The sequence below is a fragment of the Osmerus eperlanus genome, chromosome 9, assembly GCF_963692335.1.
Source record: "Osmerus eperlanus chromosome 9, fOsmEpe2.1, whole genome shotgun sequence".
Taxonomy (NCBI): domain Eukaryota; kingdom Metazoa; phylum Chordata; class Actinopteri; order Osmeriformes; family Osmeridae; genus Osmerus; species Osmerus eperlanus.
Genome location: NC_085026.1, coordinates 2,888,267 through 2,903,789, shown reverse-complemented (window position 1 = coordinate 2,903,789; position 15,523 = coordinate 2,888,267). Strand labels below are relative to the sequence as shown.

Sequence of the window (15,523 nt, the reverse complement as noted above, 5' to 3'; positions counted from 1 at the left end):
TCTAAAACAATATAGGAAACTTGATTTATTCTCATTATTTTTTTCAAGTACAAAGTTAAAATGCCTTTGTTAATATATATATATATATATATATATATATATATATATATATATATATATATATATATATATATAAGCGTGAAATAATAGTGCTTTCCATTACTTCAAGGAACTTAAAAACAGTCATTGTCAAGACAAGTTTATTTCTCTTCCAAACAAATATATTTTTCTTGATTAGATAAAACTTTTAGCACCATCAGAAACACCTACAATCCATCTTGTTCTTACAAAGAAACAGAAGAATGAACAACACTATGTAGGGCTGTGCAGTGAAGTTGAGCGCATCTTTCTTAAAGCTGTTAGGCTAAGATCATTTGACAAATTTAATCTGGATTCACTTGTCACTCAATTATAAACAAAATGAACAGTACTAAAATGCAGACTTTAAGTCTCAAATAAAATGCATCGAAATTTATTTAGATTCAAATCGATCAATTATTAAATGTATTGTATTTTTTTTCATCTAAGCGCCTCTAATTCCATGATATATATTAGCAAAGAATTATATTTGTACATCTCATACGTAATAAAAAAAAGATAAAAACAAATTGAAAACAGCAACAGGAAAAATCTATGTACATAATGTACAAAATATTTGGGATGGCAAGTACTTTAGGGAGGGGAAATGAAGTACTGGTCAAAATGCACACGCATTCATCTATCCAGTACAAGGGTGGACAAAACCTGTGGCAATAAGGTCACTTAAGAACTTAATTATAAATGAAATTTAATTCCATTAATAAGGTTATTTGTTTAAATTCTTAAATATGATATAGACTATTTAGAGAATTTATATATATTTTTTGTCATCATCTTAGTTTTTTTTCAGAGTAAGATAACATCTCGCTAACTGCGACGTCAGTTTTGGGTTCTGACAAACTTGCGCCTAAATCCTCCAAACTCCACATTAGGGTTACAATCAAGAGAATTCAGATTTGAAATGTAATCCATTATAGGATTCCGTAATGCTTGAATTTGTCTAAAATGAACTATTTGGGATTTACAGGGGATGGGAGTCTGGGGTGGGGACCATAGAGGACAGTATGTCTCTCTGTTGGTCGTAAAATACAGTACAAACACATCATATAGTTCCTTGATTCTGTTTTACGTCTTACAATCACATCATAGAAGAAAAAGAGACATTCTTTCATTCTGGAGAATGATACACCGGATCACTACTTTAGCAGAAGACAATATGGGAATGGGAGATAATTGCAATCCATCTACAGTACATGAAGAATCAGATACATGGATTTCACTCATCACCAAAATCCACCCTTTAACTTCTATTGGCACAGCCCTACTGTATACAAAAAGTATTACACAAGGGTAGAACAATTCACATCATAAAACAAAGCAAAACAAATAAAATTACAAACAATTCATAAAATACCAAAGAAAAAAGTAAGTTTACATATAAAAGTGCCTTATAATGTTGGTAAAACAGCACAAAATTGCTATAAAAAAGTAGAAGAACATTGTGAAGCCGCACCATTATTGTTGAATATTTGCACCTGACAGTTTCATAGGTTGCAGGGTTCAAAGGTGAGGGAGTTAACCTGGTTTTGGAGACACCAGGTCACCCTCCCGTCACCTAGAGCACCTGCTAAGAGTTGTACAGTAATGACAGAGGTCAGGATGAACCTAGAAAGTAGTAGTTCACCCCAAACGTTGATCACAGAGGTTTTTTTTTTTTTGTGTTTTTTTTTTGGGAATGACAGAAAACACCACTGCCCATGTGGCTAGCTTCCTGTTCTGTTTGTGCATCACACAGGATGTGGGCCTGAGGGTGGAAAGGCTGAATGATTAAAAGCACCAGTACAGCTTTTTTAGTAAAAGCTGTAAAACATAGAAAAGAGGATATGGCATACTCTTTCAGTCAACACTCAACCGTCATTTCTCAACTTTTTAAGGAATTAAATATCGCACATAACTTTCACAGTGTGAGAACGTCACACTGAAATAAAAATAAATGTTTTCAGGCAACGGTTTCTAGGTGCCATCTTGTCTAAATTGTCGTGCCACATGGGCTATGATGTTCTCATCATCTTGGAGCACCATGGTATTGTAACCATTTTACAGTAGTACCTTTTTCACCTTCAGTTTGTGTAAATAAACTGTAAACAAAGAGGTATATGTGATCTGGTGGATTTTGGATTCATTGACACAGCTTTCTTGAGACTGATAAAAACAAATCCTTCTCACCTCTCGGCTCAGTAGCTGGAGGAAATAGAAGATTGCTACATTATTGGTGGAATTCATAGCTCACCTCATGCTGTCATAGCCAGAATATTCCACATACATTATGTATCTTAAAAATCCCTATCTTTCAGATATTTGCCAGACAAACCTAGTATTTTTTAAACGCACAGATTGTGTTTTCATCTTTCTCAGTGCCTTGAGAAGAAAGCCTTGTCTCAAGTATAGCTTGCACAAATAAATCAATAAAAAAATACTGGATAACACTGCTAAAAGGTAAAATGACATATAAAATTAAATAGAATAGGAATTACATTTCAAATACAAGAAATAATGTGAAATTTCTACTTGTGAATTATACTTGTGTGTATAATCTCAAGGATCTGGTTTCTGGGTAGAACATCAGTAAAATGTTGTGAAGGTTCAGACTATTCTTCCCAACATCTAAACACAGGCAAAGTAATCTTTGAGCGGTGCGAACAAGTTGCGGATGACAGGCACGCTCCATGACCTTCCCAAAAGCCTTTGCCTGGCCAGTCGGCTCATGTTGGATACATCAGTGTAGTGGACAGGAAACCCAAAGACTCTGTCACGGTAACGCAGTACATCAGGAGGGCAGTGGACGGAGAACAAAAAATACACAGATGGACAGTGACACAGACAGACAGACAAACAAACAGACGGAAATTAATTCATATTTCCTCATAATAACCCCTAGTAATATTATCTCGCAATAATAACTGTAATTTCTAAAAGTCGACTAAGTCAACAACTGAGCTAGCACACCTCTCCATCTCAGTGCACCAGAGAATGTCCTCCTTCTCATTCATGAAGACTGGGAAGTGCTGGTCCTTGCCTTGCTTTATAGAGTTAGAGCGAGTTGTGATAGTCCTCACTTTGCCAAACTAGGAAGGATAACCAGAGAGTTTACATGAACACCATACAAACTAGAGCATCACAAGCACAATAATGCAGTCAGGAATCATGCATAAAGTAAAAGCTATCACCAAACAGTTTTTTCTTTTGGGGGGGGGGGGCTGGAAATTCCCCATAATAAATACAGCATGGGCTTTATAGGTTGCGGATGTATAAATTGATGAATGACTAAACGTGTCTATGAACATAGACGCAAAAACCCCTCAAAACCGAGACACACCTTAGCTGTCCTCCCATGCTCCAAGCAGTCCTGGAGGTCCAGTTTGTCGGTACACATGGCCGAGAGGGGTCTACATGAGGGAAGAGAGGGAGGTCAGCAAGGAGGATGAAACATAAATGCCAGGAAGGAGGGGTGTGTGTTTTGGGGGGGGTAAATGTTTGTGAGCTCAGTCTGGTGAGAAGGAAGGGTTTGGGGTTTGTCCAGGCTTTGGGTCACTTCGTTAGCACGGCGGTTGGCTCCCTCACCGTTCTCTCGCCAACCTGTTCATGCCAGGAAGGTTGCCCCAGAAGTAGCGAGCGCGGTGAGCCGCCGACACCTCCTTGGCGTCGATCATCACCGGGTTGCACTGTTGGTGACAGAGGTGCGCCAGTGTCAAAGGTCAGACTAGGGATGCGGTGACACGTAATGTGATCCACTACCAAAAGGGGGCATTAGAATACAGTTATCTACGTGGGACTTGTTTGACATGAAAGTGTGTCTCATTTTGGTCTCGCTTCCGACCAGACGATGGAAAGATGACAGGAAGTGTTCAGTAGCACTTCCTGTTTACAGGTGGTGGTGTGGCAGACCTCTAAGAAGCGAGAGATGTCCCTTTTGTCGCTCACGCCCATGGCCACCACGTTCTCAAACAGCCAGAAGAACGGACGGCTGTCGCCCTCTTTCGGCCGAGCCTCGTGAAGCAGCCGGTAGAATTCAAAAAACAGACGACCAGTGCCCTCTACAGGAGACAGGGGAAATGATCCAGCTTAGTCAGCGTCACGGTGTCGGCCAGCCGGCCTGTCTTCCAGCCTGCCACCTGGTAAACAGGCGGTAAACAGGCGGTCAAAAGCAATGAGTCCAGACTCACCATAAAGGCCCTTCCTAGCAGGGTTGACGATGGAGAGATCATTGCAGGGGCTACCTCCGATCACCAAGTCAAATGGACCCCATTCCTGTATCTGCAGAGAGAGGGAAAGCCAGAGAAAGAGGGAGAGATAGGGAGGGACAGAGTTAGAGAGCAAGGGAAGGATAGAGGGAGAGAGAGAAAGAGGGAGAGATAGGGAGGGAGAGAGTTAGAGAGCAAGTGAAGGATAGAGGGAAAGAGAGAAAGAGGGAGAGAGAGGGAGGAAGAGAGTTAGAGAGCAAGGGAAGGATAGAGGGAGAGAGAGAAAGAGGGAAAGATAGGGAGGGACAGAGGCAGTCAAATAAAGAGAAAGAAAAACGGAGAGAAAGGGAAAGAGAGAGCGAAAAATAAATAAATCGAGACAGAAAAAGAGGGAAAGAGAGGGTAAGAAAGAGAGAGAAAAACGCAGATAGAGATGGACAAAGAAGAAGAGAATGAAAGAGAAAATACGAGAGAGAGAAGCACAGAAACTGAGAAAAACACATCAAGACAACGTTTTCTCAAAAAAATAGCAAAGAGAAAAGAGAGAGAGAAAAGAGGAGGGGACAGCACAAAACAATAAAAAAGAAAAGCCCAGTGAGAGCCCAGCACAACCAAAACAGATCCTCACGGATTGGGACTCCACCCCCCCAGCGCCTGCTCGGCCTCCACTCACGTGTTTACGGGTGACATTCCTCACGTCGCCCACGTACATGATGTGGCCCTGGTGCTGCACAATGCCCACCGTGATGGAGTCCTCGCACACCTCCGACGCCACGTAGCGCTCCACTTGGATGCCCAGCTCCCTCAGCACCAGCAGCCCTGCACAGGGGTCAGCCAGGGGTCAGAGGTCACTGTAACAGCGTCTTCATCATTCAAATACAACTTTATTGTCCATGTGGAGGTAGAATAATGAAAGGGTAAAGGTACAGTAGACCACAACTGAAGATAAAGCCAGACTCGCTAATAAAATTGTGATTTTCTACCATTCTCAAATTTTTCTGTATGCAGTATTTGTGTGTTGCTTTCGATAAAAGTATCTGCTAAATGAAATGTAAATGTCATATAAATATAGATCACCAGGGGCATGGTCAAAGGGGGAACAATTCATTAGTTGTGTTTTTTTAAATTATTTGTTTTTCTGGGGCCCCAAATTCCTGTTACTGTAACTGTTGGCGTGGCAAAACTGTGTGCTGACTGACATAACAGACAGTGGTATGATATGATCTTCTGGAGGGGCTAGGACTAGGGGAGGGGGTAACCTGATCCAGACAGAACACTTTGTTCAGACGAAGAGTTTTGGAAACGTCAGAGAGAAGCGCTGGGGATTCTTGTCTAACCTGTTGCTATGCCGTCAAACAGTGACAGCACCCGTATGGGCTGCCTCTTCTCTGCCATGACCGGGGGGTACAGCTTAGGTGGCTCCTGGAACACAGGAAGCAGGTTGGTATCCATACACCAGGCGAGAGAATGGTATTATAAAAATATATTTATTTTTGTATCTGTATTGTTTTAAATTATACTATACATATATTATATAATATTATTATAACTATTATATATTATATAAAAATACAATATAATAATGTAATGATATATATATGATAATATTATTATTATTATATTATTGTATTGCTTTTACGTTTTTCACAATTGCTAAAACACTAAACCCCATTCTCTGAATTAAATGTTCAGTGAAGTAAACCAATTTGTCAAATCAGACACTCTTTTGGCAAAACTCGAAACACATTCTCATTCACTAAACACATTTTGCACTGTGATGCACTTGTGCTGCAAAATGGTAAACACAGGCGGCAAACAGTAAACACAACTACAACACAGTTGTCATCTGTAAAACACAATGACTCAGAATTGTTCACACTTGTTTCTAATGGTGGTTTGGGACAAAGTCAGCTTTCACTGTGGTGTTCAACATCAACCAGCATTTTTTACTGTAAATGTTTACCTTCCACCATACAGCCCTTTTCTCAACCCAATTAAAGAGTTTTTCTCTGTGTGGCGGTGAAAGGTCTATGACCGAAACCCATATACCAGGGTAAATCTCTTACAGTCAATGGAATTGGCCTGTGGTGACATAGGTGTGGAGTGTTTTCAAGGCTGGATCCAGCACACCAGAGGGTTTTTACCCCGTTTTTCTTTGTTCTTTGTTGACAGTACTAAGTTGTGATGGTTACTGTAATATTTTCAAACCAAATCAAATGCACAGTATTTGTATAGCCCTTTTTACAAGCAATGTCACAGAGGGCTTCACATATGCCCATAGAACTGCCCCTCAGCCAACCTCAACCCTCAAGGAAGACAGGGAAAAACTCCCAGGAAAACTAACTAGAGGAGAAAAAATAGAAGAAACCTTGGGAGGTGCAATTCAGTGAGGGATCCCCTCCTCCAGAGACGGTTGGTGAAAGAGAGGTGCAGAACACAGGCTAAACATAGTCATACATCAGGAAAGTGTAAATGGGTGTTGAAACACCAAAATCCAGTGTTTCAAAATCCATTTTCTTTATTGCTACGTAAATGCATTTACTGTGTATACATAAACAAATTTGTCTTTACATGGAACTACATGGCCTGGAAGCTGTGTTCTCAATTGTTTTGTGTTGTGTCTAATAATTGCTCCATAGTGTTTATATATTGATTTGCTGTGTTTATGATCTGACAGCATTGTTTGATTTTGAGCACATGTTACATGGTTTAGGAGCGAGTGTTTGATTTTGCCAGAAGAGTCAGAGGTTTTGGAAATGAAGTTTTGTGTTTACAGTTTTGAGAAAATGGTTGACTGTTTCAAGAAATGTGTTTTAGCAATCGTGAAAAACTGTAACTGAGGCCCATACAAAATCTTGGTCGTGGTTGTTGGCAAAGAAGTGCTGGAGGTGGCAGGGCCAGTCGGCCCGGCGTTCCAGCAGCCCGAACACGCCCTTCTGCCCACACATGTAGCAGTTCCACGGATCCTCCTTTATAGCAGCGTGAGATGCTCCCGGCCCAACCAGGAGGTCCACACACTCCACACAGAAACACCTGCAGGAGGACGGGGGGGGGGGGGGGGGGGGGGAGGGAGAAAGGGCAGGAGGAAGATGAGATGGCAAATTCAGGAGGAGAAGGAGGAACAGGAAGAGGAGGACAATATGGTAGAGGTGCAAGAGGAAAAGGAGGAAGAAGAGGAGGGCGCAGGAGGAGGAAGAGCAAGAGGAGGAGGAGAAGGAGGAAGTGAAGGGACAAGAGCAAGTGGACAAAGAAGAGAAGCTTTTAGTACTGAGACAAACTAGGACGTGGAACTGTGTAATGCACACAGACATAATTACCAAAACAGAGTATTGATGCACACGTTATCCACAGATCAACATGCATTAGGAACACACACACACGCACACATACTTCAACATACACTAGGAACACACTCACACATTAATACACACATCTACATCATACTATATGCCAGGCATTTCTGTCTGTCTGTCTGTAGCTCAATTAGCTCATGAACCGGGCACTGTATGAAGTTTAGCAGGTGTATAGATCCAGACCCAAGGATGTGCAGGAAAGAGAGTGAAGTTGTTTAGATGTGTCACTAGCTGTAGTGATTATGGTATTCTAAAGAGAGCGAGGGCCGCGACAGGCATTGTACATGTCATCATCTCGGGTTATCAACTAACTGACATCTTAATCATTGGCTGCATCACGGGCACGGGCATCACGGGCACGGCCACTGCACTTAGCATATCACTTCATAGCACTATCATAGCACTGAGTTTATCATACTATAATACCAGGAATATGTGTGTGTGGGTGTGTTTATTTGTGTCGACGAATCAACAAACCGACATCTGAATCACCAGCTGCATCACGGGCACTAGTTCTCTAAAAACACATACACATTCACTCAGAGCACACACACATGCACACACACACACTCAGGACCCAGGTGGCTGACCTGCAGCAGTTGTTGTTTCCACACATGAGCACCTCCCTCCCTCCACAGCAGATGGTGCAGTAGGACTGGTAGCCATCGTCGTCATACTGGTACGCACACTCCAAGAAGCAGTTCTGAGGCAGACAAGGGTAAACCATAACCTGACAGCTCGTTACAGCTCAGGAGTGGAGACACTCAAATGTTACTGGCCTCATATAAACAAACTGCTTCTGCACTCAAGTGTTGCTGTGGCTGTGCTACATCGTTATCTCTTGTTTTCACAGTGGTTGTTTGTGAAGGCTCTTCAAGGAGCTATGTGTGTGTGTGTGTGTTTGTTTACAGTGTGTTAGGGATGCTAGGGATTAGGCCGAAGCTTGAAAGTTGTCCAAAGCCTCCTCTTCCCCCTCCTCCTCCCCCTCTCCCCTCCTCCTCCCCCCCCCCCTCCTCCTTCCCCTCCTTCTCCTCCTCCCCCTCCTCCTCTTCCTCCCCCTCCTTCTTCTCCTCCCCCTCCTCCTTCTCCTCCCCCTCCTCCTCCTCCTCCTCCCCCTCCTCCTCTTCTCCCTCCTCCCCCTCCTCCTCCCCCTCCTCTTCTCCCTCCTCTTCTCCCTCCTCCCCCACCTTCTCCTCCTTCCTCACCTTGCAGCTTTGGCACATTCCCCCAGCGAAGAGAGGGTGCTCCAGGGAAACACTGAGACTTCCACAGGAGATGCAGATGTCTGGAGCAGGGAGACCAGATACCCGAGTCAGCCAAGGCCAGGAGCAAGAACACAAGAAGAGGACAGATCAGACCCGAACCATACACATTCTCAACAGAACAGCTCATTCAGAAGATGGGTATATCTCACAAGTAGAGCATTTGACTGCAAATCAAGAGATCGCAGGTTCAAACCCCCGTTTGCATGAAAGCGTGCGCTGAATATGGTCACGCAGCTAACACATTCCCCGTTTTCCTTATCCCCTCTGAGGTCAGAGGTCGGCGAGAGGACAGGAAGTTACTCACCCTCGATGTTCCTGCACTTCTGTCTCACTTCAGACACGAGTCGCTCTGTTGCAGACAAAACAACACACATGGTTTCAGGTGAAATGGAGGCTGTCAACGTGTTACCCCAAGTACCCTGATATGCACCACAGTCTTTGCTTGTGACATATCAAACTATGTGTACTACATGCACAATACTGTGTAGTAAACATACAATACCGTGTACAAAATGTGCAGTGCTGTGTACTACACAGGAAAAAAAAACATTAACCTGACTTAATAATGGGACTCAGGTTGAGAAAGTTCATCCTACCTACATTAGCATGACTGAACCTGTCCTGTGTGTTAGTCTATTACCAGGCCTGACCCCCCTCTCCCCTCTCCCTCCTCCCTAGACTCCCCCTCTGATATTCAGCTCTGTTAATGATCCCACTGGGAGGGGATATGGGGGTCGCAACCCCAATATAACCCAGTAAGCGAGGCACCTCACCTCTTGTCCTCTCGTCAATGATGTCCTTGACTTTAGGCTTCTCCACTGTGCTTTTGCGAGGCTTTTTGGCAGGAGGGGGCGTGTAGGACGCTGCCTCTGGCTCCGCCCACATCTCAGGGTACACCTCCTTGTATGGGTTGCGTTCCTCTGGTGGGAGGAGCATAGACAGACCGTGATGACCTCAGATGACCGAGACGTGAATATAAACCAGAACGTAAAATGTAACAATACTGAACAATAAACATGAAATGTGTGGCAGGTGCTACGACATGACATGTGGGGACATTTTTCATCCCTGTTTTTAGTTGGTAATCAGAGCAATTTGTGGATGGCTTTTCTTTGAGCTGGGCTGTTTTGGCATGCTCACGACTATGCCTTGCCAAGACAAATACAGTTTGACAAATGGGTAGATGCTTGGCCTGGACACCAAAAACAAAAAACGACTTTGGAACTCCCAGATCAGAGCTCAACGTGTAGTTCAGTCATGTGAGTTAGTTAAAGTTAGTTTATATGCATATAAACTATACATATGGACTGGTTATTATATATGAACCAGTGAATGCTAATGAACTGGTTATTATATATGAAACAGTTCATGCATATCAACTAGATCTTATGTAAGAACTAGTTCATGCATATGACCTAGTTTTACATATGAATGTCTTGCCTTCGGGGGGCTCTAAGCCTTTAGGACCTGTGGGCTTGAACCCAGTCATGGCCCACTCAATCATCTGCTTGTTCTGCATGTCCACTGATTTGGAGGTGTCCGTCTCGTCGCTGTCAGGGCAAGCTAGGAAGGCTTTGCCTGCTCGGGTGCTCGCCACCTGGGGACAGACAGTGTTATCACTGGTTCATTTCCAAAAGGTTGACAACACTAGGTTTACAAGATTAGGTTAGCAACACTAAGTTTACAAAATCAGGTTAGCAACACTAGGTTTACAAAAGTAGGTTAGCAACACTAGGTTTACAAAACTAGGTTGACAACACTTGGTTTAAATAACAAGGTTAGCAACACTTGGTTTACAAAACTAGATTGACAACACTAGCTTAAAAAAATATTTCACAAGACTAGGTTTACGACGATGACGACGACGACGACTAGGTTTACAAAACTCGACTTAGGGCACAACACTAGCATAGGAATGTTTTCCTACTGTTTATTCCATTTAGTCAAAACAGGAAAACTACACCAACAGAATCAGTACAAAATAACTGTTGTTTAAAAAAATAAACCTGCCACCTACTTGAAGAACTTCGTAGATGGCTTTCTTGTACATGGGCTGCTTGTTGTAGGTTGGCTGGTGAAAGGCGTTGCAGAAGGAACTCAAAGGCATCAGTTTCTCCACACAGACCTGTGAGGCCAGAGCAGACAGAAAACCATGACCACCTAAACGTTCTTGTTTTACCACTTTTCAGCAAATGTAATGGAGTTTTGCTATTAAATATTCAGCATGTGATAGAGTGTCCGCATTACTGTTTGGGAACAGCAGCTTTGCGAACTAATATATAGTTTTAGTGGTTCCCACTGCTTGATTCCCAAACATTCTGTTTGGGAACTTAAAAATAGTTGTAGTGTTTTTTTGGGGGGGAACAAGTTGGAGTTATCTTAGCAGATGTCCGACCCTCACCACTGAGAATTTGCCGTCACCAAACCACATGACCCATCTGGTTCCCTCAGCTGCACGGCTGCGTCCGGTCATCCACCATGACACGATGCGCCCGGGCCACCAGGAGAACCCACGCAGCTTCCCCCAGACCAGCTCCCCGATGCTGAAGCCTCGCCCATCCTGAAAAGTGACCACATCAACAGCCACTGTCTGTACGTCGCTTTGGATAAAAGAGTCTGCTAAACTAAAGGAACGCACAACCAAACGAATACAAATGGATTAAATCCCAAGCAAAGTGCAGGGGAATGTGAACCTGGGACTTCTTCATGTGCAGCTTTATACTCTACCACTGAGCTACACCCATCCCTGACACCATTAACCACCACTAACAACCAACATGGCTGCTCTTTACCTCATACTCTGGCTCCGTGTCTGCAGACTTTGGGGATGTCTTGTCTTCTCCTCTGATGGCCACAGGCTCAGGGGTGGTGGCTATGGTGGGTGAGGCGGGGTCAGTAGGCTGTTGTTGTGGCTGTGGCTGTTGTTGCTGTTGTGGTGGCTGTTGTTGTTGCTGTTGTGGTGGCTGTTGTTGTGGCTGTTGTTGTGGCTGTTGTTGTGGCTGTTGTGGTGGCTGTTGTTGTGGCTGTTGTTGTGGCTGTTGTGACTGTTGCTGTTGTGGCTGTTGTTGTTGTGGATGTTGATGAGGCTGTTGAGCCTGTTTTGGCGGTTGGGGGGTCAGGGGTTGTGTGATTACTGGCAACTCGTCCTTCTGGGGCTCCTGGGCCTCCACTTCCTCATGGTCCTCCATAGCGTTCATCACTGACAATTTGGCCTTCTTCTCTGCCTGAAACACAGCCAGGGGACAGAGGAGGGGGCGGGTTGGGAAGTTGTTTCTGAAAATAACTACTGAAAGTAGGCTAGCTACTGAATGTAACTACTGAAAGTAGGCTAGCTACTGGAAGTAACTACTGTCCAACTACTGTAACTACTTGAGTTTTAGTGAGGTACAGCCACAGATGTAGCTGTGTATATATATCATAGCCCTGGGAGATGTTTATACAGCAATATTTAATCAAGTATTCTTACTTATTTAGTTATGGTTCTGGCCTTAATCTTCATATCAGCACATACTGTTGAAGTTTCAAGTTTATTTACCATTTGAAACAACTACAAGTACATTGGAATTATTGTCTAACCTAAGTCCTATATGGTTATAAATCTTAATTTGTACATAAGTAAATCCTAAACCTAAGATAACTAATGAACTCCAGTGTCTATTGGGGTTACCTCCTGTTTAGAGAGGATATCAAAGTGATACAAAACAAGGAGGACCACAACATTTTCCAGATGTTTCACTGTTGACAGTGGAATACTTCAAACAGGGCTTAGACATTAGCTCAAGTCAACTTAGACCAAAGTCATTCTTTACATAGTATGAATTCACAAGCCACTGTAAACATTTTCTCCCTGTGTGAGATAAGCTCTGTGGTACCACCCCAAACGAACACAGGCCACATCTACTGTTGTGGAGCGTTGACGTAGTGCGCTGACGTAGTGCGTTGACGTAGTGCGCTGACGTAGTGCGCTGACGTAGTGCGTTGACGTAGTGCGCTGACGTAGTGCGCTGACGTAGTGCGCTGACGTAGTGCGCTGACGTAGTGCGCTGACGTAGTGCGTTGACGTAGTGCGCTGACGGCTCGGGGGAGAGAAGTTGACTGGGTTTGTGGTACCTGACACTGAATTGTTGGGTCAATCACACGGGATGAGACCTAACCGTGTCATAAACCTCTCCCTGTAAATCCCCAACAGCTGCACTCATTCTGCAATCTGTCTCTCTCTCTTTCTCTCACACACACACACACTTGCCTGTACTGGCATTTGGTTATCCATGCATACTGTATTCACACACACACAAGCACGTACACGCACACACTGAATATACACTCACTCCCAGATGTAAACACACACACACATATACGAGGAATGACTCGCAGCTGCGTTCACTCAACAGTTCTAGTCCAGAGTCTCTCCCAGGTCCCTCACACACATACTGTAGACAGCACCGTCTAATAGTGCGGTGTTGGAGGAGAAAGAGGGATGAAAAGTGAAGGTCTGGTACGGAAAGAGGGAGAGAGGGGGCAGGGAGAGAGGGGGAGGCAGGGAGAGAGAGAGGGGGAGAGGGAGAGAGGGTAAGGCAGAAAGAGGGAGAGAAGGTGAGAGGGGGGATGAGGATAACAACTGGTAAACACCAGGACCAGTGTGTGAGGATGAATCTATCCTATACTGTACATCCTGAGGGGGGAGGAACGGAGGGTGGGAGAGGGAAGGAGAGGGGAGTAGAGGGTGGGGGAGGGGGGGAGGGAAGAAGAGGGGAGTAGAGAGGGGGGGGGAGGGCGGAGTAGAGCGGGAGAGGGAAGGAGAGGGGAGTAGAGCGGGGGGGGAGGGGGGAGTAGAGCGGGGGAGGGAAGGAGAGGGGAGTAGAGGGGGGGAGAGGGGAATAGAGGGGGGGGAGGGGGGAGGGGGGGAGAGGGGGAGGGAAGGAGAGGGGAGTAGGGGGGGAGGGAAGGAGAGGGGAGTAGAGGGGGGGAGGGGAGTAGAGGGGGGGGGGGAAGGAGAGTGGAGTAGAGGGGGCGGAGAGGGGAGCAGAGGGGGGGGGGGAAGGGAAGGAGAGGGGAGTAGAGGGGGGAGAAGGAAGGAGAGGGGAAAGAAAGGGAGAGAAATAGAGGGAAGAGGGAATGAGAGGGAAGGAGAGGGAAGGAGAGGGGAGTAGAGAGGGGGGAGTGTAGAGACGGCATGCGGAAGGCTTCTGGTGCAGAGTAGAACCATGTGGTCTTCAATCAAACGGCTCTGGTGTCGTTTATAAATATCTGCGTAGTAGAAGCGCATGGCTGGAGTCCAGAGACGTGCTAGGTCTGCTGGGCCAGAAACAACTCCGCTGGAGTCAGACAGGGATTACAGAGGGAAGAATAGCTTTTCTGCTTGTCAGTGATAGTTGAAGAAACCGATATTTTTAGAGTATTTTTTTGTGTTTGTTTCTGCAAGCTCCTTCCTTCACAAAGAAAAGGGCCTATTGATTAAGAAATGCAACGTGGTTCAGTTCATTTTGAGTTCAGTCATCCAGAACTGATTGCATTAAGTAAGGGAACATTCACTGTCAAAGAGAGAGAAAGATAGGGAGAGGCAGAGTGGGAGGGAAAGCGAGAGAGAGCAAGAGAAAACGGAGCAAGAGGGAAAATCCCGTATCTCACAGCACACACTGTGGTGGCCATTTTAGTGTGTGTAGGGGGAGTCTGCTGTCTCCAGCACAGTCCGTGGGTTGGAAACTGACTCTGATACGGGCGGTGTGGGGGGGTGGAGTACAGTGGCTATAAGAACCAGATATTTGTCTCTGGCCCTTTTCCCAGTTGTAAAGGCCCCCTTTTGGGGGCCTCACAATGTGAGTTCCACCAGCAAGACAGGCTCTCTGGATCCAGCGTAGAGAGAGGAAGGGGAGGGGGGGGGGGGGGGGGGGGCGCTGGAGACACAATGCAGTCTTTATCGTTTACACACTCCTGACACTGACGGCAGACTAACCCCCAGCACTGTAAGTGGCCGTGCGCCAAGCCGAGCCAAAGACAACCGTCAAAAACAACAAGCTGAACGCAAAACAACAATCCCGGAAAGTGACTTAGTACTCACCAGCGAACAGGGAGGAGATTCTAGGTCAAACATCCCAGATGGGCTGGAGGAAAGAAGGTAAACACACGAGGCAGAAGGCTGAGGCTACTAACCTGACTTCCTGGTATGTGCAGAGAAGCAGCTTGGCTGAGAGAGCTCTGCCTGCCTGAGTGCTGTGACATGTTTAGAACAGAGCGGAGGATAATCTGCCTCAGAGCTCTGCTCCCTGGGGGCCGCCGGGGTTAGGGAGTGCACAGCCTCGCTCGGTGAACCTGCTCTCCTCGCACTGGCCACAGCACGTCTCCAAACGCACACTCTCTCTCCTGCACACTCTCTCTCCTGCACACTCTCTCTCCTGCACACTCTCTCTACTGCACTCTCTCTCTCCTGCACACTCTCTCTCCTGCACACTCTCTCCTGCACACTCTCTCTCCTGCACACTCTCTCTCCTGCACACTCTCTCTCCTGCACACTCTCTCTACTGCACTCTCTCTCTCCTGCACACTCTCTCTACTGCACTCTCTCTCTCCTGCACACTCTCTCTCCTGCACTCTCTCTCTCCTGCACACTCTCCTGCACACTCTCTCT

General features: G+C 45.4%; 1 protein-coding gene across 7 annotated transcripts in view; it reads right to left on the bottom strand.

Annotated features, from left to right (window-relative positions):
* Positions 1 to 1,687: 1,687 nt before the first annotated feature.
* dnmt3ab (DNA (cytosine-5-)-methyltransferase 3 alpha b) overlaps positions 1,688 to 15,523 on the bottom strand; it is a 34,230-nt gene continuing 20,394 nt past the window's right edge. For 5 of the 7 annotated variants that reach the window (XM_062470494.1, XM_062470495.1, XM_062470501.1 and 2 more), the window contains 17 exons: positions 11,691 to 12,122; positions 11,300 to 11,458; positions 10,916 to 11,023; positions 10,339 to 10,495; positions 9,672 to 9,818; positions 9,203 to 9,247; positions 8,839 to 8,918; positions 8,224 to 8,336; positions 7,130 to 7,313; positions 5,618 to 5,702; positions 4,954 to 5,099; positions 4,263 to 4,353; positions 3,985 to 4,133; positions 3,661 to 3,761; positions 3,416 to 3,485; positions 3,046 to 3,164; positions 1,688 to 2,845 (listed from right to left, as the gene is read on the bottom strand). In XM_062470494.1, coding sequence (XP_062326478.1) covers positions 2,704 to 2,845; positions 3,046 to 3,164; positions 3,416 to 3,485; positions 3,661 to 3,761; positions 3,985 to 4,133; positions 4,263 to 4,353; positions 4,954 to 5,099; positions 5,618 to 5,702; positions 7,130 to 7,313; positions 8,224 to 8,336; positions 8,839 to 8,918; positions 9,203 to 9,247; positions 9,672 to 9,818; positions 10,339 to 10,495; positions 10,916 to 11,023; positions 11,300 to 11,458; positions 11,691 to 12,122 — 2,328 coding nt within the window. In that variant the 3' untranslated portion in view covers positions 1,688 to 2,703. The other 2 variants (XM_062470496.1, XM_062470497.1) reach the window with 2 other exon arrangements.